At 39.0% G+C, this 26165-nt stretch overlaps 1 protein-coding gene across 1 annotated transcript in view; it reads left to right on the top strand.

Moving 5' to 3' along the window:
* The first annotated feature begins 2322 nt into the window (after positions 1-2322).
* DNAJC13 (DnaJ (Hsp40) homolog, subfamily C, member 13) overlaps positions 2323-26165 on the top strand; it is a 43248-nt gene continuing 19405 nt past the window's right edge. The window contains exons 1-28 of the mRNA XM_009870813.1: positions 2323-2390; positions 5892-5967; positions 6459-6608; positions 6958-6999; positions 8103-8303; positions 9142-9348; positions 9463-9558; positions 9704-9795; positions 10584-10750; positions 10844-10923; positions 11003-11172; positions 11970-12069; positions 12324-12431; positions 12950-13105; positions 13824-13880; positions 15179-15300; positions 16524-16599; positions 17593-17688; positions 17839-17982; positions 19655-19737; positions 19972-20125; positions 22309-22412; positions 22491-22650; positions 23857-23919; positions 24225-24326; positions 24483-24587; positions 24952-25154; positions 25608-25692. Coding sequence (XP_009869115.1) covers positions 2323-2390; positions 5892-5967; positions 6459-6608; positions 6958-6999; positions 8103-8303; positions 9142-9348; positions 9463-9558; positions 9704-9795; positions 10584-10750; positions 10844-10923; positions 11003-11172; positions 11970-12069; positions 12324-12431; positions 12950-13105; positions 13824-13880; positions 15179-15300; positions 16524-16599; positions 17593-17688; positions 17839-17982; positions 19655-19737; positions 19972-20125; positions 22309-22412; positions 22491-22650; positions 23857-23919; positions 24225-24326; positions 24483-24587; positions 24952-25154; positions 25608-25692 — 3267 coding nt within the window. The remainder of the gene's footprint in view (positions 2391-5891; positions 5968-6458; positions 6609-6957; positions 7000-8102; positions 8304-9141; positions 9349-9462; positions 9559-9703; positions 9796-10583; positions 10751-10843; positions 10924-11002; positions 11173-11969; positions 12070-12323; positions 12432-12949; positions 13106-13823; positions 13881-15178; positions 15301-16523; positions 16600-17592; positions 17689-17838; positions 17983-19654; positions 19738-19971; positions 20126-22308; positions 22413-22490; positions 22651-23856; positions 23920-24224; positions 24327-24482; positions 24588-24951; positions 25155-25607; positions 25693-26165) is intronic.

Genomic DNA, 26165 nt, shown 5'->3' with positions numbered 1-26165 from the left:
TACAATCATTGTGCAGAAGCATAATGAGTAAAGCATCAAAGCCTTAATGATTTCAATAGTTTTAATCTAAACAGAAAAGCAATTTAGTGAATTTGTCACTTCCACTGCGTGTGTGATACTTCATGTATAAGTATCCCGAAGCTTGTTAGGTGCTGATGTTAGAATTAATGTAAGCTGTTGATTGTTCATAAATGAGTGTTTCTCAGTTCTGTATTAAGATGCATGCAACTGTGAGAATACTTTGCCTTAAGCACTCTAGACCCGGTGGTGGTCAGGTTTCTGAGGCTTAGAGCTGGTCAGAGGAGTCTAGTGTTGGTGAATCTGGAGTTAGATAAATAGAGCTTATCCCATACTTACTGCAGGTAATCTTGTTATAAGCCTTTTATTTTTATTAATACATTAGTCAATGTCAAGAAAATGGCTTAAAAAGGGAAATATGAAGATTGAGTATCTGGCACTTTGTTCTGGAAGGTAACTTAGTATTATCAGATCTAAAGAGTGGTGCTATACAATAAGATTTGTGTAGTTTGGACAGTGTGCAGCTCTGATGCTTGCCCATGGCAATAATCGTAGGATCATAGAATGGCCTAGGCTGGAAGGGACCTTAGAGATCACCTAGTCCAACCTCCCTGGCAGGGACACCACTTCTCGACTAGACCAGGCAACACATGGGGACCGAGTGGGAATAATAATATAACATAGTTCTTAATCTGGGCAAAATGGATAACTTCAGGAATAATACTGTTAAATATTTTACCCCTTACAAAACTTTGCTTCCAAAGACCAGGTTTAAAGAATTTAACTTGCCAGAGGTCAATGGGGTATTAACTCTGAAGACTTGACTCAAAGATTCAGTCATTGAAACATGTAAATACTGCTTTTTGTCTTTTTCCAGAGGCAATACCACAAGTTCTCTTTAGTAGGTAGTGATGATTGTGTTGGCTCTTCACCTGAGGGAAGGAATTCTCAAGTTCATTTCAGTCAGGCTATCCATTCTTCATGTTCATGACTACATTAACTGTTACATCCTTTGCTCAGAAAGAAAATAGCCTGAAGTTGTAGAGGGTATAAATAGCGGTGAGCTAATGGTACAGGTGATCCATCTCAGAATGAGAAATCTTCCTTTGCCAAATCAAGCAGAGTTAGCTGAATATAAAAAGGTAACTGAGGTTGTAGTCTAACTTTCAGTCAGATGCTGCCTGGGATTGGATTACTTTAGGCAAGCTATGAATATGAATTCTTGCAGCCTAGCATCTTAAATTTTGGGGATGCCACCACGTGAATGACGTGAACCCAAGAGTAGTACCAGTCTATAATCAAGAGCAGAGAATCCTGTTTTGACACATTGGAAAATAAAACTAGTGCTGTAGAACTAAACTGAGAGTGACAACTTCACTCTTGGAACTTACTCTGGGTATGTCTGCTTAAGTGCCTTGTACATGTAATAACAGCAGAGTGAAGTAAAAGGGAGGTTAATTTCCAATGTACCTAATATGCATCGATTTCAATCATGGAAGGTAGTATTTCATGTTCAGAAGTGTTCCTTGGAACTTAGCAGCTCCTAAACAATGATCCACTCAAGCACTTGTGGGCAAGTTTCGCTAAGTGCCTGCACGTGTTCAAGGAGTAAGGTATTCATGTGTGAAATAAGCACGAGGGGATGTTAGCAGTGAGATTGCTTAAACTTTTACAGCAGAGAAAGGGTACTTAGCTCTTGAATCACAGTGCTTGGCTAATAAGTAAGTTTCTCAGCTTCAGATTCCATTTCAGACTGAAAAATATGTTGTCTATTCACATTTCTCCTTGCTGTGTGTTTTGTGTTTGGTTTTTGTGGAGAGTTTTTTAGTGGTTTCTTTTTTTTAGTGGCAATAGGAATCTTAGTTGGACTTAGAGATGCAGGGTACTTGAATAATTTTGACATTATAAAATGTTCAGGAGTTAAGCGTTCTGGCAATGATGTAAAATACACTTGAATCTGAATGTGCAAAGATGCAGCAAAAGTAGTGTGATTTGCAGTAATATGACAAATAATAGGGCATAAATTACTGTACCTTGGTACTGTTAAAGAGTAACTAGTGGAAGAAAATCAGTGCGAAAAATATTAATTCCTGTTCACCTTCATGTGCAACTTTGACTATATGTTGTATGATAAACATAAATATTCCTTTTTTGTGTGTGTGGAGCTGACAAAGCAATGGTTTAAGTGTTTTCAAACAAAGTCTTTTTGTCTTGCAGCATATTGATGATTAGTGAACTTTGGTTTTAAATTAAAATAATGAGTACTAACAGGATGTCTCTTTTGTTTTCAGGTCTTGGCACAGAATGAATGTAATTAGGGAAAACAGAGATCTTGCTTGTTTCTACACAACAAAACATTCATGGAGGGGAAAGTAAGTGATTTAAAGTTTGTTTGGGGTTATTTTATGTTTTCTGTCACTTTTCTCCTCTCTGTTATTTGATTTAACTACATAGTTCCTGCAGTGATAGATGAAAATGAATTTGAATCTCCTGCTGCACAGTCTCTGAACTGAACATATCTTCTCTAGAGGCATTTTGGATTTCAAATGTTGTGTCTTAGCCTTCCTCTGCACATGTTCCCATACTTCAGTGTAGCTCTGAAACAGGCCACCTATCTTACTCAGCTTTTGAGTCTCTTGAACTTATTATATAAAGCACTAATTCTGAAGGGGAAATATTTTTCTTAAAACATGTTCTTGAAGGACTGGTATCTTACATACTTAAGATAAGGCTCACCATTCCATACATACACTTATCAAGTTGTGTATTAGATTATCTGTTAAACTACTGAGATTATTTGAAAACTTCTGTGGCTAAAAATACTTTTCATTCCTAATAGAAGACTTGTATCTAAAAATGAATCTTCAATGATGCTTCTGTCTGCAAAAGCTAGGGAACTTCTAATAAAGCTATCCATTACTATCATAACTGGTATCCTATTATATTGGGTTTGAAGTCAGCTGTTGTGCATACTTTTTGAAGCTTCGTAGGATTTCTGTTGGTATTCCTTAACTGCTGTTCCTTCTCACAAGCTGCGGAACTGGGATTTTTCCTTCCTACCTAAACACCAACAAAAAAAAAGAGGGTATGTTGTCTGCACCTCAGGAGCATGAGCACTGCTTTATTCTCATGGTTATACTGAGAAGTGGTGTCAGAATCTATTGTTTGACCAATGAGTCAAAACTGGCTTTTTCTTTTTTTTGCTGTCTGCTGATAGATACTTCATTAATTCTTTCTGTCAAAAATGGGGAATCCTGAAAAAGAAAGGAGGATGGGATTGCAAGGAATGGCAGCCACAATCTTTCTCACTTGTGCTGTGAAGAATCCAGACGTTGCTTCAGCGTCTGATCAGAGAACTCACTTCTCTTTTGTCAGCAAAAATTAAAGCCTTGGGTAGTTCAGAGTCCAGAGTGGACTGAGCAGCTAACCAAGGGCAAAATCCTTCCTCTACCAAGGCAGATTCTTGATTGACTTGATATAAACAGTTTAGTGTTTAGTTTTACCTTGTTAGAGTTCTGACTGGTGTAAATGGAGTCTTACTTAAGATCCAGGCGTTGAGTTTTGTGCAGACATGGGTGAACAAACTGTTTCCTTTTTAGTAATAATAAGGTATTGTGTTGGGGTAGAACATTGGAACAGTATTTTCCTCTTAATCTTTCTCTCCGTCAACAGAAAATAGCTACTCTTTTTCCTCTGAAGTTCCTGTGGTGTATCTGCAAATTTGGTGTGCTTACAATTTGAACCGCATGGTGAAAATTAAATACACAGAGCTCAGATTGCTTCTCTTGCCCAATGCCTTCCACTAAAGAGTCTATTCCTGCATAATGCAACCTGCTGAAGTTAGAGTAGTGTGATCTTGGAACTTTGACAGTAGCGTTCTGATAAAACTATGAAGTCTTTTACAAGTTCAAACTAAGTCTAAAGTCTGAAACAGAGGTTTAGTTTAAAAACTAGCACGTCTCACATGATGAGGAAAGGAGTATTTAGTGAGTTGTTGCCCCTTATGTCGCAGCAGAAGCTTATGTGGCTTTTAGTAAGCTTATGTTTCAGTACTTAAGTCCATTCAATTCAGAGTTACACATTCTCAGCATAATCTATGGATAACATTAGAAAAAGTGACTTAATGTGCTATATGAGCCTGAATCACTTTATTTGTACGATTTTTCACTTTGCTGAATATGGGTTGTATGTGTGGCAGTTAAGTATTTTCTGATAGTACAAATGATGTTCCACTCTCGATCTATAGTTCTGTCAAATTAATGAATGCTGTCTTTCTCTTGAGTGTGGTGGTATAGAATTTGTCTACCAGGCTTGTCCTGATAAAAAATATAAGTATATAACTTCTTGCTTCTACAGTGATTCTAAGAAACTCGTGAATAGGCAACAGCCTTTTTAGTGGGAAGAGGCTCAAAACAGTCTGACATTAGACTGTACTGCAGAGTAGTTGGAGAGAGAATTAATGGTAAAGTCTTAAAGGCCTGGAGCTATAAATACCTTTACATATATTTAAAGGTGAGGTTTTGGGCAAGAGTATGTTTGGACCACATGTAAGACTTCTGAGTCACCTCTGTGCAACAAGACTTGGGTCTTCTGAATTGGCCTAGGGAGAGGCAATGGAGAGAATGGTAGCTCAGCAAATCTGCTGTCCTGTCTCGTGTTCCTGCTTCTTGATGCAGCATCTAGTATGGCAGAGATCCAGATCAGTTAGTCAGCCATCTGGCTGATCCTATGCTGCTCTTTTCTCAGCAAATGCACAGTTTACCCAGAATCGAAACTTCAGTTCCTGCACTAAAACAGGTTTTTTGTTTATTTGTTTTGGGTTTTGTTTCATTTTGTTTTTTAATACTAGCCAAAGTAGTTTTATTTGGTTCAAGTTCAAAAAAGGCATCCCTGTTCAAATCCTGTTCCTTTGGTCAGAGAACACTTAGTGGAACTGGCTCTGGGTTAAATTTATCTTGACTTTCTGGGCTGGGCTACTTCCAGATAAAAATACTTTAGAACAAGAAGTTTGTATGACTAGTAAGGAATTAGCAATAATCTCCTGTTTCAAACTCTAGTTAGTTATATTGCAAAACTTTCTGATTCAGTAACATGTAAATAGTCTCTATAGGAGGAGTTGGTTCAGAGTACGCGGTGGAGATGGTCTAGGAAATGAAACCATGGTGAGGCTTCCATTTTGCACTTGATGCTTCTAAATTTCTTAGCTTTAGCTGACTTCTGCTTGTTTCTGATATGCCTGAAATGCAAGCAGCTGCCTTGCTACAGCTGTTCTTTAAGCACTGTGGCAGTTAACATACCTGTGATATCGATGTGCAATGACTAGCTGCGTATTGAACTCAAGGACTTGGTGACCTGAGTCCTTCTGAATTTAGTAGCCTTAGTTTTTGTCAACGTGAAGAAAATTAGGCTTGACCATAGTAACACCTTGACTTTTTACACTATTGTGACCGAGTGCGTAAACTGGATTATTTCACGTTATAACTTGTCTGAGACAGCTTCAGACAGATGCTTTAGAGTATTGCAAGAATATATTTTTTTCCTATCTGTGTAGTCTTTTTAGAATATATTCTGGTCTGGTAGTACCTTCCAGTGCAAGTTCCAAGAGTCTTTGGTCCTTACTTAGCCAATAACTTAAGAAAAAATATGCATAAGAAAATATATTTAGTAGTATTTAACTTGTCTGTCCTCTTTATGGATATATAGAACACAGAACCGTAGCAAATTGTAAATATAAACTTCAAAATAAAACTAAAGAACATTCCATACCCATTTCCTAACAATGACTTGTCTGTTTAGCTTCTCAGCATAATTTTTGCAGTTCTGCAGGGGTTTTCTGTGATTTCTGGAAAGTCTACCACTCCTTTCTATTCTAGGTATAAGCGAGTTTTTTCAGTTGGAACCCATGCCATCACCACATACAATCCCAACACTCTAGAAGTTACAAATCAGGTAACTATAATTTATTGAAGTTGATTTCTGACTTATGTTCACCATCCAGAGTGAATAGCGGCATTCAGTCTTCGGAAGCTATCTAGTCTGAGATCTTGGCAAAATGAGCAAGTATGGTAGCTGCTGCAAAAGCACATGTAACAGGAAAGCAGTGTTGCCTTTGCTAACTCTATAGATAACCAGTGGTTTTTGTACTTTCAAGCAATTTGTCTTTTACTGGCCAGTAAGTAGTGGTTTGCTTTTGGGTGTGCTGTTCTGAATTAACTCACCTGAGTTTGATCACTGTAAGGCTGGCTCCCTAAAGGGAGTCGGGAGGCTTATTTATTTTGCAGGGTTTCAAATAGGAAGCTCAAGCTGAAGCTGTCATGTAGCGTGCTAGCTATGGTCTTATTAGAGCAACTCAGTTGTTGCAGGTACTAAGGGTCGTTGAGTGGAGAAGGTGTGGCTTTAAAATTACTAACAGTATAACCTAATTACTTTCAATTGTCTAGTGGCCTTATGGAGATATCTGTAGTATTTCTCCTGTTGGAAAAGGGCAAGGAACAGAATTTAGCCTCACTTTTCGCAAAGGGAGTGGAAAAAAGTCTGAAACCCTTAAGTTTTCCACAGAGCACAGAACGGAACTCCTTACAGAGGCACTGGTAAGATTTTTATTTTTATTCAAGCAAGCTGTAAGTACTTGGTTATCATGGCCATATGTGGTAGCTTACTGATGCTCTTTCCTTTCCTACTTTTTATGCAAGCAAGGTGTCTTTTGAGCAGTTACGTTAATGTGCTTGATCTAGTGTCAGCTGCAGCAACTAGTGCCTGATTCTTAAATAGTGAGTAAAGCTACAAATACTGAATCTGTTTTGAACTGCAGCGGCATGGGAAGCCTTCAAGGAGGCTTAGCTCTCAAGTCCCTTAAAACTGAGTCAACTTAAATGTAGACTTTCTGGATAGATTGGCTGTAATATTTGCATTCATTCATGGTTAACTTTTTTAAAACAGAGATTCAGAACAGACTTCTCGGAAGGAAAAATCACAGGACGGGTAAGTGTTTGGCTGGTCTGGATCGTGTGCAATTTAATGGAATAATCCAAAGACTTAAACTTCTACTTTGTTCGTGTATGTTATTCTTGTGCTATATGCACTACCTAGAATAGCTTTTGTAAATTTGGATCTGAGGCCTTCCTTTGGGAAGGGGAAATTAAGAGTTTGTTGAAAAGCAATGGGAACCTTTGCAGTAGTGGAATGTTTGAGTTCTCTGCTTGGCCTGAGCCTTCTGGTGCTACACGTCAAGACTCTGAATGTTACTGTTAAAATAAAGGACTTTGCTATGTAGAGCTCTTTGTTTGGATTGAAGGAAGAAGAAAAACATAAGCTTTGATTCATTGTTCAGTGTTTCCAGCACTTTCTAACTCTACATAGTTTTCCACATAACATCCTGAACACTTGATGTGGGAATATTGTTTCCTAGGAGGATTTCTGCAGGTCATATTAAAGACAAGATTTCCATTTAATTAATCCTGGTAATACAGTAATAAACAAGGCAGTATAGAGAGCTGGACTTAACATTTGGATTTATGTCATGTGGTCACAGCAGGTAGACCTTAAAGTAACTTAAAGTATGCCATAGAATAAATCTGAAGTGATGAACACAGTAACACTGTTGTGTCCCTGTTGTCTTACTGTAGTTTAGAACAGACCTCTGACTTTGCTGGTTTCAGTAAGTCTATATTTGTAAGGGAATGTGACTGCAGGAGATGAAAAACTTTCACTATAGTGATAAGTTAACCTTAGTTTAATCAGCTGCATAACAGCTTCTGGTCAAATAGCCTTTTCGTTGTGGAAGCACAGTGCACATGGTCTGTGAGTAGACCACCTTCTGCAGCAAAAGAAACTTCCTTCCTTTTGGAGTGGCTGTGTTGAGATTGCTGTTCTCTGTTCGAAATGCGTTGTTCAAGCTGCGACTTCCTTGTCAGTTGACAACTACTTGCCTTTGATTCACAGTGTTCCTAACATAGATAAGAGCATTAAGAGAAGTTGTATACTTTTGAACTTTGCACCCATGCTGCTTACTAGATTGAAAGAGAACTGTTGGTGTGTAGTAAAGAAGTGTGTGTGTAGATGTCTAAAAGTAGCACTCTCTGCAGAGGTATAACTGCTATAAACATCACTGGAGTGATACAAGGAAACCTGTGATTCTGGAAGTGACTCCTGGAGGTATTGACCAAATTGATCCTGCAACCAATAAAGTCCTGTGCTCCTATGACTACAGAAACGTTGAAGGCTTTGTTGATATTACTGGCTATCAGGGAGGCTTCTGCATCCTCTATGGAGGATTTAGTAGATTGGTGAGTACTATAAACATCTTGGTATGGTATAAACATCTTAGGATATTTATAGCTGCGTATTTAATAATGAAGCTTCAACGCAATTTGAGTGTACAAGTATGTGCATGTTTGGGACCCAGCTGTGGAGCCTCAAGGCTTGTGAACAGGTTTTAACTAATTTCCTGTGGAAAAGAGGTTTTAAAACATTTGAGAGCGATATGGGTTGTTTTTTGTTTTGTTGATGGTTTGTTTGGGTGGTTTTGGTTTGTTTTGTTTTTTGTTTATTGCATGTTTAAAAACTACAAGGCATAAAATATCTAGTAATGTATATTTGGATAGTGAATGTGAATGCAGTATGGATGTAGAGTTTCCTGACATTTCTCAGAGTTACAGAAGTGACAGACAATGTGACTAATCTGCATAAATGACAGAGGCATTCTTTTCAGAAATACATCGATCAGTGGTGATGCTTCCTTTTTAGGCCTGTGAACTGATACTCAGCAGCTTTGGGAAACACTGCACTGCAGTGTTGATTTCAAAAATCTTAAAAGGGTTTCTGTGTACTACACTGAAAGCAGCTGAAATGGACCTTTAATGGTGTGCTAATGTGTAGCAGGGTATCCTTTAGGAATAGCTGCTATAGATTTATGGTTTTTTTGAAAGGCAAATATGAACTTAATAGTGGACCTCTTATGTAGTAAATACCTCTTCTCTTTATACCACGCTCTTGGCAAAGGCAAGCCCAGCTGCTGGGGAGATTTGCAACTGTTAGGTATGTAGTGGAAGATTATTTCTGGAACTGATTTCTTGAGCCATGCCATATTTTTAACTCTCTTTTTTTTCTTGTCAAAATTTGCAGCACCTGTTTGCATCTGAGCAGAGGGAGGAAATTATCAAAAGTGCCATAGAGCATGCTGGAAACTTCATAGGTATCTCTCTGCGCATAAGGAAAGAATCCCTAGAATTTGAGCAATACTTGAATCTTCGCTTTGGAAAATATAGCAATGATGAATCTGTAACATCTTTAGCAGAGTTTGTTGTTCAAAAAATAACACCTAGACACTTGGTAAGGGTATCAAACTGAACTTACTTGGCTCCTCTTAAATGCTAAGAGTGTTCGGTCCTAACATGCCTGCTTTTTCTTTTTTTTTTTTCTTTTTTTTTTTTTTTTTTTTTTAAGGAACCCGTGAAAAGAGTATTAGCTCTTACAGAAGCTTGCTTAGTTGAGCGGGATCCAGCTACTTATAACATAGCAACTTTGAAACCTTTAGGCGAGGTAAGCAGCAACCTTTATCAGTACTACTTCAAATAGACACTAAAAGATTGTTATAATAGGAGTTTGGTAGTATAGATAAGATATCTTTAATTTGTAAAGTAGATAATACTGCTTCATGAATGTGATCCTTATCTCTTATTTATAGGTATTTGCAATAGTGTGTGACTGTGAAAACCCCCAGCTTTTTACCATTGAATTTATCAAAGGACAAATTCGGAAATATTCTTCAACAGAAAGGTAACTGGAGCTCCTGTGGTTTATAAATTCAGATGGAAGTTGCCATTGTAGTGCTTCCAGTTTTTCAGCTTCCATAAAATCTGACCCCTGGAAGTGTTAACTCAAAGCCTTGCTATTCTAGTGGTCTGCCACTTACAAATCAAGATCTGTTACATGATCTAAATCTCTCCCTTAAATCTCATCCCAACTTTAAGCAAATCCTTCCAGAATTTTTCTGATGAGTGTGTAAGGGTGCTGGACGGTTAGATACAGCCAGTTTCTCCCAAGCAGTGTTACTCTGTGTGTGTTGCGCTTGGTTGAGCAGTACAAGATAAAAAAAGCACAATTGGAGTGATATGGAAATGTGAAGGTTGTAAACTCCTCAAGATATCTGCTTGAGATGGTCTTAGTTGGTTCTATTTAAACCAACCAACAGAATGGCCCGAGTGCACCTGCGGTTGTAACGCAGTCTAATCCCTCTAAGTGCGGCTTTGCTGAAAGCACGGGGATGAATTGGCTCGCAGCATGTGTAGCTCATTAACAGATAATCTAGAGTTGATCCCTTTAGCAAAAGGCTGCAGCTGCCTTTACTGGGGACAAGACAGAATAAAGGAACCCTTGAAACGTGGTGACCTCTTCTAGAGGTGTAGCTGTAGCACCAGAGTAGTAAGAGATTCCAAATATTGCTGCCTTTCATTCTGTACTTAATTTTTTTGATTATTTTCTTGCCTATTTGTAATCTAACTTCGTTCTTTGGCATTGCTTCTCTGATACCTTCTCTGGGTTTGTATGTTTTTCTTCCAACCCAGAGATTCTCTCCTGGCTAGCTTGCTGGATGGAGTGAGAGCTTCTGGTAACAGAGATGTCTGTGTGAAAATGACCTCCACCCACAAAGGCCAGCGTTGGGGATTACTCAGTATGCCTGTAGATGAAGAAGTAGAGAGCCTTCATCTGAGGTTTTTGGCTGCTCCTCCAAGTAAGCTAATGGTTATTACATGTTTTGATAGTGCTTTTTAAAGCTCCTGGGTATTTAGTGAGGACTGTGCACTTTTGTTATGTCTTCTTCCAGATGGTAACTTCGCAGATGCTGTGTTCAGGTTCAATGCTAACATTTCCTACAGTGGGGTACTTCACGCTGTTACACAAGATGTAAGAATAAATCCTCTGCCCATCTTCTTAAGATGTTGTTAATGCATAAAGATTTTAACAGCTGTTACTTCTTAACCAGGGGCTGTTCTCAGAAAACAAGGAGAAACTTATTAATAATGCCATAACAGCGTTGCTCTCACAAGAGGGAGATATTGCAGCATCTAATGCAGAGCTTGAAAGCCAATTCCAAGCAGTTAGACGACTAGTGGCTTCGAAAGCAGGCTTCCTTGCCTTTACTCAGCTTCCAAAGTAAGTGAAAAGTCTCTTCAGGCTTGCAATTAGTAGGTGAAAGCAGCTCTTGAACTGCTGAGAACTGGAGTTAAGCCTCATGTCTGTACTCAATTGCTTCCAGTAGTGTGAGGCTGTCACCAGGCTTTAACGTATATTGAGCATCCCAAATGATCATTAGTATGTGAAGCTGATTCTTCTTTTAATGAATACTCTCTGCCTTGAGTCAAACTTGCGAAGTTTTTCCACTAGGAAAAACATCAAATAAACTACACCTTTATCTGTCCTTGAAGTAGGCGGTTCCTTATTCTTAAAGTATGTTGATGCCATTGCTATCTTCAACTCAACACAAGATAAAATTTGTTTTTATGAAGTTGAGTTTTACTCCTACAGTAGGTGCAGGCTGCATGGAGTTTGTCTTAATTGGATAACATAAGGAAGCAGAAAAAATGCCTTTTTTTTAATTGTTTTGAGTTTTTCTGACTCTGGACTATGGGACAATTGAATGATGTGAAGAGTAATATATACACTCAGGCTATAAAGTTTGCACTATTTCTCTGTGAGTAGTCTCCTCTACTATCACTCTTCTGTCCCTACAGAAATGTGTCTTTGCTTTGGTGAATGTGCTGTTGGCATGTTGTTAACGGTGAAGTCAGTGTTTTCCTGTTAAGGAATCTCAAATCGATGTAAGCGTCAAGATACTGGCTTGCCAAATGCAGTAGGAGCAGGCCACTTTTGGTCCCTGATTGGGCTTTTATCTTAAAACTAAGACTTCTGCTTCCTCTCTTATCTTGGTGCTTTTGCTTTCATTTCAAAAGATTTCGAGAACGATTAGGAGTGAAGGTTGTGAAAGCCCTCAAAAGGAACAATGATGGAGTAACCCATGCCTCTATTGACATGCTTTGTGCTCTTATGTGTGTAAGTACTAAATTACAGATTCTTCCACTTCCCAACGTGTGAACTTCAGTCTACTGAATGATGTAGAAGTAGAGACTGCCCTTCAACTTGCAGGGTGCTCAAACATGCAATAACTTCTTGTGGGTTACTGCTGAACTTGGAAGTGGGATGTGATTTTTTATGGGTTCAGAGTGTGGCTTTTAGACCATAGCTGTTAAGAACTGAGGGATGAAATGTGACTGCTTAACGAATACTTTTTTTTTCTTTTCATGTAGCCCATGCATGATGACTATGACTTGAGGCAGGAGCAGCTGAACAAAGCTTCCCTTCTTTCTTCAAAGAAGTTTCTAGAAAATCTACTAGAGAGATTCAATTCCCATGTGGTAAGTTACATTCTGAAAATAGAGAGCTTCTTTAAGTGCTTTTCCTAATTGCTATGAGAGCACTTTTTTGTACTTGAGTATGGCTTTGAATGTATTTGTACCTGCAGTTGAAGTGCAGAAAATACAGCAGTTGTGTCCGACACCGTTTAGTTTGGAGTATGACAGGTTAGAATGTAGCTGTACTGCAGAACAGGAGTGTCATGCAGCAAACTTCTGCATTGCAGTGTAGTGTAAACTGCTACTGAAGGGATTAAAACTAGGAAGCCATCTGGAGCATGCAGGTATGTGAGGTCATGAGTCTCCGATATGCTCTAGGAGCCAATACTTTGTACCAAAGTATTGCTGTACTTGGAGCGATGTCAAATTTTAAACTTGTGATTTTTGTTTGCAGCTTGTTTCATAGTATGACAGGGAAGAGCACCTTCAGCATCATGAGTACTGAATAAAACTTCGATGAATACTCTTGGACAGGAGAGAAACACTGTGTCTGTATTATATCTCTGTCTTTCTGATTTCAGGATCATGGGACAGGTGCCCTTGTAATTAGTTCGCTTCTGGACTTCCTGACGTTTGCCCTGTGTGCTCCGTATAGTGAGACTACTGAGGGGCAGCAGTTTGACATGTTGTTGGAAATGGTGGCATCTAATGGAAGAACGCTTTTTAAACTCTTTCAGGTAAGATTTCCTAACTTTTTACTGTTACTAGAGGACTTAGGTAGTCAGTCAACATGAACTTTTTTGTGTTTGCCTAAAAAAAAAATCTTCTCTACTGTTCAGCTGTTTAATGTGCCTAAACCTTTTCTATTTCAGTGAGGTCTTAGTGACCTATTGCTTTACCTTCAGATATCAGTGGTGCTTATTCTGTAGTGAATGGTATGCCACATCATTGTAGAATGGACTGCCTAAAACTTGTTTCTAGAAGCACTTTAAAATGTTAAATATTAAGCTAGTTTCAGCAGATGCCCAGATCTTTCTCTCTTTAGAGAATCTGCCACCTTTTTGTTTCTCAGTAGGTGAGAGTAGTAAAGCTGTAAAAATTCTAGGATTGTTAGCTAAAATGTTAGTGCTTTCTTTCTGTAAAAATCAGTATGCTGCTCTACTTCTTTGTTAGTGTCAACTTGTGTCAGAAAGTTTCCCCAGCGTTTTTGTGGTTTCTTTTGTATGTACTGTTGTTGAGTGCCACGAAGGCCATCTGATCATTGCATGAGATTCCTGTTTAAAGGTATAGGGATGGAAATTTTTTTTTTCTGGCACTAGGTTTCACAAAACTGAAATACTAACTTTTGCCCTGAGGTAGAGCAGACATGTAGATGAGTTAAGGAAACTCAATCACAGATGATCTCATCTTCAGATTTTGCACTCAGATAATTATTTTATCAATGTTCTCTTTTAGCACCCTTCCATGGCAATTGTGAAAGGAGCAGGTTTGGTAATGAAGGCAATAATAGAGGTGAGATTTTATCCATGTTACCTGGGATAGCATACTAGATGTGTATTGTTTATTTTGGAAGTGTGGTTTCTTACCAGCAGAAGCTTGTTAAATAGCTTATTTTGGGTAGGGGGTGGGGCGAGGAAGGTGAGGAACAGGAGACCTACATAATTGTGAATGGTTTAATACAGCAACTTGCTTTATCTTAGACGGGAGTTTGGAAGGCATATGAGATGGGACATTAGGTAGCACCTTGCATGTTTCCATGCTGCAGTTGAGATCTGGCTGTTCATGTTGTGTGTAGCTCAGTCATGTACCTCGGAGCCACCAGACTTCTGCATGTTAGAGAGGGTCTACCAAAGAGGAAAGGCCATATTTCCTGAGGTGCATTGCCAGATGGAATGGGACTGACATTAGCAAGCAGTAATGTCCCAGAGCAGACTAGTGATGTCAGCCTCTACCCTTGCTCTTTCTGCTTCAACAAAGGATGGTTTGGCTTTGTTAGTTTCCCTACATGATGCATGGGCTAAGCCCGTACTTCTCCAGGGCTGCTCGTGATTGTTGCAGGGTGACCTTGCTAACTGACTCTTGACACTTCCTGTGTTGAAACTCAGGCCTTAAGTTAGTGCCTCACTGTGTCACAATGGCTTATGTGTCTGAACTGCATCTGGTACATTCTTGGAATGGAAGTGAATGAACGCTTGAAATAGAGATGCTATAAATCTGCAAGTTTCCATTGATACATCTGATGACGTTAGTTATAACAGTTGCTATGCTGTTTATTACAGCTCCTGTCATTTGAACTACAGTGAGACATGGGGAAGTGAAAATGCAGTGGAAGCTTTTTCATAATTATCCATTGCAACTAATGTATGTCACTGAATGACAGTCTTATCCACATGACTGTCTAAATCAAACAGCACCAGTTACTCTTAAATGACTACTGTTGACCAAAGTCAAGCAACAGTCAATTATTTGTGGCTGTCGTTCTTTGTTTAACTATAATTTGCAATTGCAGTGTTGAAATGGTACTTGTACATGTACTACCAAACTCCTGGTCTATGCTGGGAGGCATATATCTTACCTGTTCCAGATAACTGTCCCCATAGATATAACTACCATCTGGTCCATGTCTTTACCACAACTTTGGTCAGTTGCTGTTGAGAACTTGGATTTAAAGCCCTTCATACTCTAGCTTCTGGCTTTTGGACTTTAGTTGTCATAGTTGATGGTCAAGAAGGCGTTGGAACTGTAGACTAAGGTAAAAGCAGCTTAACCAAGATTCTTTCTTTAGTAATCATCTTGCCCTGTTTCCAAAGGAAGGAGACAAAGAGATTGCTACCAAAATGCAAGATCTTGCCCTCAGTGAAGGTGCCTTACCTCGTCACTTGCACACTGCTATGTTTACAATAAGCACAGATCAGAGGATGCTTACAAATAGGTATGTCAGTCTCACTTGATATATTATGTTTAAAAAGTCTAAGTGATGGCCTAGCTACTGATAGAAATATTGGGATGTCAGGAGAGAAAACTTGCAGTTCTTTAGAAGAATATTTTCTTCAGCAGCTGGTAGGTTTAAGTAGAGCAAGCTTCAGCTGAGACTGTAGCCACTTAATAAACCTTCAGTTATTATTTTTTTCTTTTGCCAAAATGGGACTTGAGTTGATTACTCATTAAAGGCTCAAGTTTGGGGTTTTTGTTGGTTTTTTTTGTTTGTTTTTTTTCTGAAATGATTCAGGGAAAGAAAAGGCACGTAGAATGTCTGGAACTTGTAAAAAGGTTCAGCTTCTGTTATACAGATCTATAATTCCTAGTGTGCACACCTCAGACAACTTGTGTGCAGTCAGGGTCACCCCTCTTGCCTAGAGAAGTCTCATTATAAAGAAATCATTCCCTGAATTCAGCAGCCAGTAGAACTTTTGAACTCTGAGACTGGACCTGAGGATATGCTGGGGAGAATGAGTGATAATTCAATTATTTCTGCCCAAATACAAGATTATAGAAATTTTAGCTGCAGGTTTCTGAAGTGCTTGGAAGATTTGCTAAGCAATGAAGTAACAAAAGTGGAGCTTGTTGCCACTGTATGTCATCCAGGAGAGAGCTAGAATGGAACCTTCTGTCCACATTAGTTCTGTTTAGAGCTCCTGCTCATGACTGGCTTTGTAAGAAATAGCTCAGGTCAGTGCAGTAGAATCCTAGTGACAAATATTGGCAGAAAGTGTCAGTTGGCATAGAAGGCAGGCACACAAAAATGCTTTCCTTATCTGGTATTAAGAGCTTCAAGTAGAGCAGTTAACAGTTCTTGATGGCTTCTAGAGTCTTAACTTACAGTGAAAGTTAAGTTTGACTGGATAAACTTACACTTGGTTATTAGATGATGAGTTTCTGCTCTATTGCTCAAGTGTTCTTTTGAGGTCTAGATCAAAAAGCATGTGCTGCTGCTGTTCTACTAACTTCACTGGAACTTCTTAAAGGCAACACTTGAAAGCATGCTAAGCGTGTACTTGAACTGGAACAACATAATGCTTTATGCTCTTACTCACTCAAGAGCATGAAACTTTTGCACCTGTTCATTTCACCAGCATGGTGAGGGTGTTTGGAGTGGTTTGAAAAATCTGTTTAAGATACTAACTTTCAGTCTGTTAATGTCAATGGCTTTTTCAGGCAGTTAAGCAGACATTTGGTTGGCCTCTGGACAGCTGAGAACAGAACTGCGATCAACTTGTTGAAACGTATTTTGGTGAGTAGAAGTGGAATGTGGAGTAAGGAAAGAATAAAATCTGAGAGCCCGCTGTATTAGAAAATTTGGGATAGTCTACACAGTAAATGTGCCCCTTTCTTCTCCAAGAGGAAGGCTGTCTGGGACATCCGCGATCTCTTGCTGTTTAAAGGATATTGATGGCTGGTACAAAACACTTTGGATTCAAGTATTCTGTTACTTTCCTGCCACACACTTTTTAAAACAGTGTATGACACAGCACTTAGAAATAAGATGTCTGACTTTTTTTCCTTTATTAAGAGGACAAAAATCTGAGAGAGATAATAAGCATAGTCTCTAATGCTTAGTGCAGTAAGAAATTAAGGCAGCAGTTCTGTCTGTGCTTTCATGCTTGCCCAACTTTGTTTGCTTATAACCTATTTAAATTTATATGTTGGCTGCTAGTTCCCGTGTTCTTTCACTCTTACTGCCTCCCGAAATATTCTTGCTTAAGTTACTTCAGTGAAACTAGTTCAAAGAATAGTTTCGTAAGGAATTACTAAATTTGGAAAAATACTGATATTTTTCAAATTTAAACTAGCAGTTCATTCCTTTTTGGCAGAGCAAACTGTCCTAATCTTGGTCACTATCTTCCAGAAGGCTTAGTCAAATGAGACTACCTCATCTCTAACGTCACGTGCAATGTTCAGTCTGTGTCAGAGGCTGTGGATGGATTCTAGTGTTACAGTATTCATGTCCTTCAGTATTGCTGCAGCCCTTAGCTTCTTGAAGGGCTCCTTTAAGCAGCAGGATCTAAGTGAGAGTTCTGCTCTGCTGAAGCTAATTATGTGCCTCTTGAATAGTTCTGTTGCATGATGGCATTTCACTAATGAAAAAGCTGCTGTAACTTCATGTATTTGCTTTAGAGTATAAATTCTGGTTTGAAAGCTCTTACTTAATTATTTTGTTGCCTGACATGATGGCTTCTGTTGCCTTAGCCACGTGTGTGTTTATGCTGGTTTTAACTGTTTTCAGCCACCAGGTTTGCTGGCATACCTTGACAGTGCTGATCCTGTTCCTGAAAAAGATGCTGATAGGATGCATGTTAGAGATAACTTAAAAATTGCAACTGTAAGTAACTGTGGCTGTCTTGCCTCTTCCATTATTTAGACATGCAGTCTTAGTGACATATCTAATACAGACACTTGCTGTTGCATTGTCCTGTATCAAATATGTTGATAGACCTGTGACTGCAAGTAACTAAAAGGATTTATTCTGCAGGATCAGTATGGCAAGTTTAATAAAGTGCCGGAGTGGCAGAGACTGGCTGGAAAAGCTGCGAAGGAAGTTGAAAAATTTGCCAAAGAGAAAGTGGATCTAGTCTTGATGCACTGGAGAGATAGAATGGGCATAGCTCAAAAAGAGGTAAAAGTATTTGAAGCTCTCGGTTACAGCAGCGTGACCAAGTGTAGGGAGGAACAGCTACGACTCCCTGAAATTGGAGGGAAGCTTGACAAGAATAAAGTGTAGGAATATGAGAAACCTCATAGTTCTGCTTCCTTTTAGCAAGCTCTCTTCCTCCTACTGCTCTTCATCTTGGGTTAGAAAGGGATTTCAGGGAGAATGTAAAAGCAGGCAGATGGATTCCTTCAGCACCTGAATTAAACTTTAGCTTGTTCTTGCTTTAGCCAGCATCATCAAACTAGACTGCAGCTTACGTGCATTTCTTCCAGGACAGTTATACAGGAGAACAAGAAATTCCTTTAAATGTGTTGAAACTAGTTCTTAAACTATATCTGGAAGAACCAATGAATATTCTTTGCATTCAAAATTGTAGACTTTATGCTGGTGGTATTTCAGTTACGGAACCTGCTTTATTATCTTAAATATAGGTATCTCAGTGCTTAAGTTGCAGCGTAAGACTATATGTAAAACTATGGTTAATATTGAAATAAGTGACTGTTTTGATCTGATATTATAAGAGGATACCTTAGGTGCCACTTAAGTTCTTGCAGTTGGTCTCCTTTTTCCTTTAATTTTTATTGTCATGTTCTGTATGAAAAACTCTTTGAATTACAAGGTGTTTCCCTTAAGTTCTGTTAGTCTCCTGACTAAGCTTGTTTTTATGCATTCTGGAAATGAATCAAACTATTATACATGCAAGAAAAGGTGGAAAAGCAATGCAGCGTAGAGTATTGAAAATACCTGGCTCGCTACTTGATCTGCTATAAGACTAAGCTTTAATTTAAGAAAACTTTAACTCTGAAATCTAGCTCAGGTTTCAATTTCTGGAATAAAGGTGAATTAGATTGAAAAGGAAGTATTAATGGAGAAATATGGAAAGTGGTGGTGGAAGGGCAAGCTGCACTTTAACCATCTTGTCTAGGTACAGAGTTTAAACAAGCTTTTTTTTCTGTCTGGAGTTCTAAGCTGTTTAGTTTCACAGTGAATGTGTGCAAGTATGGCTTGGAAAAGGTAGTAGTGAGTTTGGTGTTACCACTTGGAATTACTTCAGTGGCTGTAACTTGTTAAATTCACCTTTTCTTTTTCTTCCAACTTCCCATCACAATCAGGACAGAAACAATCTGGTGAGTCTGTGTCCCTCTGCCACTTGTGTGGGTTGTGTTGCTCAGGCTCCTGCTTGCATGTGGTACCTCCTGTAGAGTGTGACGTTGACTTCATGATCAGACCAGGGAACCTTTCAGTGGCCAAGTCAGATTTGTGGCTGACTTCTGTGACTTGCTTTGTGTATTTCCTTTCAAGAGCAAAGCATTCTTCTTGTGGGTTTCTCCCTCTATTGACTTTGGAGCTGATGAGTACTTATGGTGATGGGAACTAAACTTTTCTCAGGGATAACTTGCTTCAAAATTACTGGCTTGTTTAACAGCTGAAAGTTTCTCTAGTGTGATTTTAACTTGGTGTAAATAACACTTGTGAAAGTCTGTTGCTACTGCTTGCTAGAAGAGGAGACCTTATTAATGAGGCTTAACTTAGTGTGACTTCAGAAGGTGTTAAAAAAAATTCAGCTTCTTATTTTAAAAGGGGAAAATGAGGAGTATTTCTTTCTACTAACTTCTTAAATTTGTCTCTTTTGTAGAACATTATTCAAAAGCCAGTGATACTAAGGAAGCGACGCCAAAGAATAAAAGTAGAAGCAAACTGGGATCTCTTTTATTACAGGTAAAATACTAAGATTAGTATGGTGGTCTCGGATACAAAATATCTGGCCAGGTGATAACTTGTAAATATCTTCTGAGTTGCTGTGGTTTGATTTGAGTTTCTTCCTGCTTTGAAACAGTGCCAGTGCTAATTCAGTTCTGCTAATGCTAATCTTCTCTAGCTTGCCAGCCGAGTCTCGTCTACCTTTCAGATCACGTTTTGAGAAGTTTATAAACTATATAACTTCTTTCTTAGATTTCTTCAGGATCATGCTAGATCAAACTTGATTTGGAACTTCAAAACACGGGAAGAACTGAGAGATACTCTTGAATCTGAGATGAGAGCATTTAATATTGACAGAGAACTCGGTAGTGCTAATGTTATCTCATGGAACCATCAGGAGTTTGAGGTAAATGACCCACTTGAGCAGAAATTGCAGGTGTAAAAATATGTCTCCTTAAAATGTCACTTTTTCTGTCTCTGAGTGAATCTTGTGTTGATAATCCTTGACGACAAGCTAGAATTCTTTTGGCATTATGGAATAAACTGCTAAGGTTCGAGGTTGTGGACAGGTACTGTTGTTCAGTGTCACTCTGAAAAACTGAAACCTCTTTAGCCTGACAAAAGACACTGTAGAGATGAAGCCTTGATCAGAATCATTGATGTCCTCCTGCCTTAAAAGGAAAATAGAAGAGTTAGTGCTACATTGCTGTTAAGTCATGCTTATTCTTGAAAGTTCTCAATCAGACTTGTTTTGGGTAGTTCCACAAGTCACCTCTTCCTGATAGCAAGTTCCTTGTCTTAATTTCCATAATTTCTATGTGATCCTAAGGCTATTAAATACTGGGTTGCCAAATCATGCGTAAGTTTTATGTGGCTAAAATCATGCTGCCTTGTAAATTATAAGTTGAGGATGCTGTTTTCACGTTCTAGAAAGAGCAGTACCTTATGTCAAAAGTGTCTTTCAGGCTTCTGCAAAGCAATTGGTGTGGCCTTAATTGGCTTTCTCAAAACAACTTGCAAGATGTTTCCAAGTAATGTGCTATTAAATGCTTCCTGTAATTTGCTCTCATCTCCAGTACTGTTAGAGTTCCCCACAGTTTTGATGAACCTGTAAGGTTAAAGCAAAGTAAGGCCACACTTGAATTCAGCTGTAAGGTAGTCTTAGCTATTGCGAGTGCCACCCTGGCCACATTACAGCTTTCTAGTTTAAACCTGAGCAGAGGACTGCTAGTGAAGCAGGAGTCTGCTGCTGCTCTTGAGGAGTTCTCAGTTGACTCCTCTGGCAAATCAAAAAGAGTTGCAAGATGTAAGGGTAATAGTTTAGGAGAAAGAGCCGTGTTATGTATGCCACTTACCTGTGTCACACAGCTACAGATTACTTCTTGCATCAATGCACTGAATAGCTGTGTTTGGATTTGAGTAGTATTTTTGCAGTGGCATTTAGCTGTCAAAGTTTTCTTCAGGTATGGGTCAGGCACAGGACTGCTGGGCACCCAAGTGTCTCCTGTCCCAACTCAATCTCTGCTTTAGAGGTGCTAACTGGGGCAGAATCACAAGTACAGATTTGAAACCTGCCTGTGTTTTGCACTCCTGTGGGGCTTGTGCTACCAGGCTGGATTACTAGCATTCTTGCAGTTACAGCCCAGGGTACTTCAGGACTGGCTTGAGGGGACTTCTGCAACATGATCTTTTGACTGCTGCTATCTCAGGGATTTGCTTTTAAATGTTTTAAGTGAACATTTTGTCAGGCTCTGCTGTAAGTGTTTGAACTAACTACACAGTAGGGACAGAAGCTTCTCTGTGAACTGTGTAACTTGTCATTTTGCCAAGGAGGATGTTTGCTTGAGGTTGCTCTGGAAGTGTACTAGGTAGTGGGTCATCTCTGTATCGTGTGCTGCGGTCAAATCTGTAGATAAGTTTATGGCTTCGTGGCAGTGGCCTGAAAACTATAGATAAGAAAAACCGCTGCAGGGAGTGGCTTTTGTGGTATGTTAGAGGCACCTCTCAGTGAGGTGCTTGCCAAATGTTTAAAACCACTGAGTACTGAGGCATGTGGTTAAATTTAATATAGTTGCTCTGAAGTTAATGATGGCTCATTGTGCAATTTTGCTTCAGCTTCTTGGTGTGTGTGCGGATGCCTCCAGGCTTCTACTACCCAGTGTAATAGCAACTATAGCTAGTAATTAAGTCACACTTGTATTTCATACTTGTAGCAACATTGAGGGAAATAACTTGCAATGGAATAACTAGTTATTAAAGCTTGAGTCACTGAGTACATCATGTATTATCCAAGCTAATAAAACCAGCTGATATTAAAAACAAGTTACTTCAAGGCTGGAAGCTGGGATTTCACTGAGATGAAGAAACTTCATTTGCTCTGGGATGCAGCAACAGCTTATGGCACATATTTTCTAGATGTTTGCCTCTTCAGTGGCAAACTTGCAGACTTCAGTCTTCCTCAGACTGTAGGAAGCATTGCTAACCTTGAGTTTATAAATAAATACAGGCAAGTATAGAATTGTTATGCAAGCAAAAACTTAGTGAAGGAGAAACAGTATTTGCTGTTAAATAACTTGTTCTGTGTTGCAGGTAAAATATGAGTGCCTTTCTGAGGAAATAAAAATAGGGGATTATTATCTAAGATTACTACTGGAAGAAGATGAAACTGAAGAGAGTGGAGCAATCAAAAAATCGTGAGAGATTAATAAAATCCTGTCTTGTTCCCAAGGTCTCTGTTTGTTTTCTTAACCAAAATCTCATCTCTTTTTTAGATATGAATTTTTCAATGAACTCTACCATCGGTTCTTGCTTACCCCCAAAGTGAATATGAAATGCTTATGTCTGCAAGCATTGGCCATTGTTTATGGAAGATGTCATGAAGAAATAGGACCATTTTCTGATACAAAGTACATTGTTGGGATGCTAGAAAGGGTAAGAATGATTTAAAACTCCTTGATGTACTAGTTAACATACAGCTAGTCCAGCACATGTTCAGATCCTTCAAGTTACTGTATAACCCGAGTTCTAGTTTTATGGGATGTGAAGCTGCACTGTGAATACCTTTTTTTTTCTTTTCCTGTGCTGTCACCATGTTTCTAGTATTTCCCCTTGATTCAGTTAAGTTTCGCTGAAAGAACTGCTTGTCATAAAGGTATTTCAAGTTAGTTTCTTTGTGCCTATGTTTTGTTAGCCATAACAGGTTTTCAGGCTATACAGAAATAGTGTCAAGGAACTTTGTATGATACCAATTTCATGCTTGCTTTTGAAAAGAACAGAAGCATCAGACTTTTGAAGAGGAGAACCTTGTCCTATGTCATAGAATCATAGAATGGCCTAGGCTGGAAAGGACCTTAGAGATCATTTAATCCAACCTCTCTGTCATGGGCAGGGAGGCCTCGCAGCTAGAGCAGGCAACACGTGGGGACCAAACGGGAATCGAACCCATGACCTTGGTGTTATCAGCACCACACTCCGTCACATTATTATTACAAAATACTGACTTAAAGAGTAGTAGCAACAGCCCCAGAGCTAATGAAATGATAGCCTTAGATGGGCACACGTGATAGATTAGATTTTTAGTGGTAATTGCTTTGCCTTTAAAGCGTCTGTTAAGCTGTATCTGCTGACCTTTATGGCTTGCAAAAATACATTTCTGTACAGTCTGAAGGAGGCACACTTTGCTAATATCAGTATGGGTCTTAAACATGTCTATTGTAAGTGAAAACTGAACCAATGCAGTGTGTTATTTTTCCTGAGCCTTGATTAGTCTCACCAGAGATGTAACATCAAAGACCGATTCTGGCAGAAAGGATTCTCTTTCTGCTTTGTATTTCTGTTAGCTGGCTCACTGGGCAATCCAAGCACTGTCTGTTTTGAACAGCAGATTTAGTAGAAAAGTAGATTTGAGTGTCAGACTCAGGGCAACAAAGGGGATGAAGGGCAACAAGGCCCTTCCTCCTTGGTGGCAGAAACCTTTTTTTATTAGCTGTGCATGAGACTGTATTCTTAATAGTCAGCACTTTTATCCTGGACATGAAAAAAGTAAATGAGTCTTTGCATTTGCAGCTGTATTGACTTTTGAAGGTAGCCTCTAATATATTCTCTCAAATACTGATTCATTCTCTTCTGCGGCATTAGTGCACTGACAGGCTTGAGCGGGACAGATTGATACTGTTTCTCAACAAGCTGATCCTTAATAAGGTAAGGTGAACGTGATTGCTTAACAGTAGTTTATTGGTCTTTCGGCTCTGTAAAATGGCCTGAATTAGTCTCTTTGGGTTAACTTGAGCAAAAATTCAAGTCTTGAGGAAGTCTTAAAACAATCTTTGATACAGCTTCCTGGGATGTGGTAGTTGTTGATGAGAAATGTGTAGATACTGTGGTGATGTGTCAATCTAGTCACTTTGGAGAATGATTTTAGTTTTCCCACGGACATTTCTTACTTGAATAATAAAGCAACTCATATCTAGAAAATGCTTATGTTAACTCAGTTCATCCATTAACAGAAAAATGTGAAGGACCTTATGGATTCAAATGGTATTAGGATCCTTGTAGATCTGCTTACTCTGGCACATCTTCACACGAGCAGAGCTACAGTCCCTCTGCAGGTATGTGGCCTTTGTTTCTTAGTACTCACACACTCCTTTGCTGAAAGGACAATTCTTTAAAAAGCTGTAAATAAATCAATGTCCTTTTCACATTTCCTGTAGAAATGTGATATTTTCACTGAAGCTAAAGCTATTCTTATAAACATCAACTTCTAGAGCAATGTGATTGAGGCAGCACCTGACATGAAGAGAGAAAGCGAGAAAGAATGGTACTTTGGCAATGCTGACAAAGAAAGGAGTGGTCCTTACAGCTTTCAAGAGGTACTAGCTTCAAACTCTGACTTGACCTATTATTTTCATCCTGGTAATGGGGCATGTTTCAAACAGTGAGAGGGGAAAAATGTAAACAGCGCTAAACTGTATTTTCAGAGTAACTCCTTAAATAAGATTAAAGCTAGATAAGAGACTTGATGTTGTGCCAAGAACTACAGCCTTTTTTGGTAAGGCTGCCTACCCCTTCAGGCCCCAATTATGCTGCTCTTAAACTGTCGACTTTTACTTCATGTTTCCTGACTGAGTTAGTCTGCCGTGCAGCAATTAAAAGCTTGTCTTCTGTGTGAATGTTTAAGTGCAAAGGTAGCTCTGAATGCTGAATCCACTAAATTAGTCTTTGATCTTGCAATAGATGCAGGAGCTCTGGAACAGTGGAAAGCTGACTTCGAAAACACGCTGTTGGGCTCAAGGCATGGACGGCTGGCGACCGTTACAGGTCATCCCTCAGCTGAAGTGGTGCTTGCTTGCTTGCGGCCAGCCTGTGCTGAATGAGACTGACCTTGCCACACTGGTACTTAACATGCTCATCACAATGTGTGGATATTTTCCTAGCAGGTAAACCCTAATTTTCAGAAGAAGTGGTTTAACTTTTTCCAGCAGATGTGTAAATTTCATCTTAAAGCTTATTTCTTAGAAACTGAGTAATACATTAATGAACTGTATTAAAGAGCCTTTTACGTAGCAGCAATTAATTCTGCAGGCAAATACAGAGTTTGTAAATGAGACAATACGAATATTGTGAAAGGGACTGCAAGAATGAATACACAAGCCGTGCATGTTTCTAATGCACAGTGGCATAGATTTATTCTTGCAGAGAGGCTCTTGTTTAACTTATAAGGCTGCTTTAATGCATGACGTTAAACTACACTTAGCGTCTCTCACAACAGACTTTCAAGTTAACAAAAAGTAGTGACACTGAATATGATCTCAGTAGTCTGATACTTACAGCTTAATGAAGATGTTTGTTCTTGAAGGAGAAAGAGCACATATGTGCTTATTGCTTTTTAGGGATCAAGACAATGCTATTATAAGACCTCTGCCCAGAGTGAAAAGGCTTTTGTCAGATAGTACTTGCCTTCCTCATATCACTCAGGTAAGCAGCTCTTCAAAAATATATCTAAATAAGTAAAAGCTTGACTTACTCTGCCGTCTTCCCTGTATGAGTGCTTCAAGTGGGACAAGCACATCAAATAACACCTGTAATGTCCTGCAGATCTCTGGACAAGCAGTTATTTATTTCACTAGGTGCTACAATTGTCATATTTTAAAACCAATATCTCGTTAATAAGTATTTCCATCCTTGGATATACTGAAAAGCCATCTGGACATGGTCCTTGCAACCAGCTCTAGGTGACCCTGCTTTTGAGCAGCAGAGTTCGATAAGGTGACCTCCAGAGGTCCCTTCCAACTTTAAGCTTGCTGTGATTCAAACTTGTTATTTTGGGGCTGAAATACTGTTAACTGAAGTACTTGTAAGTTTACTGTCTTGTCCCAATAACAAATTAGTTAAAACTTCAATTCTCTCTAGGTGACTTGCACTGCTTGAGCGCAGCTAATGTAAATGCT

This window comes from Apaloderma vittatum, unplaced genomic scaffold (assembly GCF_000703405.1).
Source record: "Apaloderma vittatum isolate BGI_N311 unplaced genomic scaffold, ASM70340v1 scaffold5816, whole genome shotgun sequence".
Classification (NCBI taxonomy): domain Eukaryota; kingdom Metazoa; phylum Chordata; class Aves; order Trogoniformes; family Trogonidae; genus Apaloderma; species Apaloderma vittatum.
The sequence above is the reverse complement of the archived record's forward strand: the minus strand, read 5'-3'. Positions and strand labels throughout refer to the sequence as shown.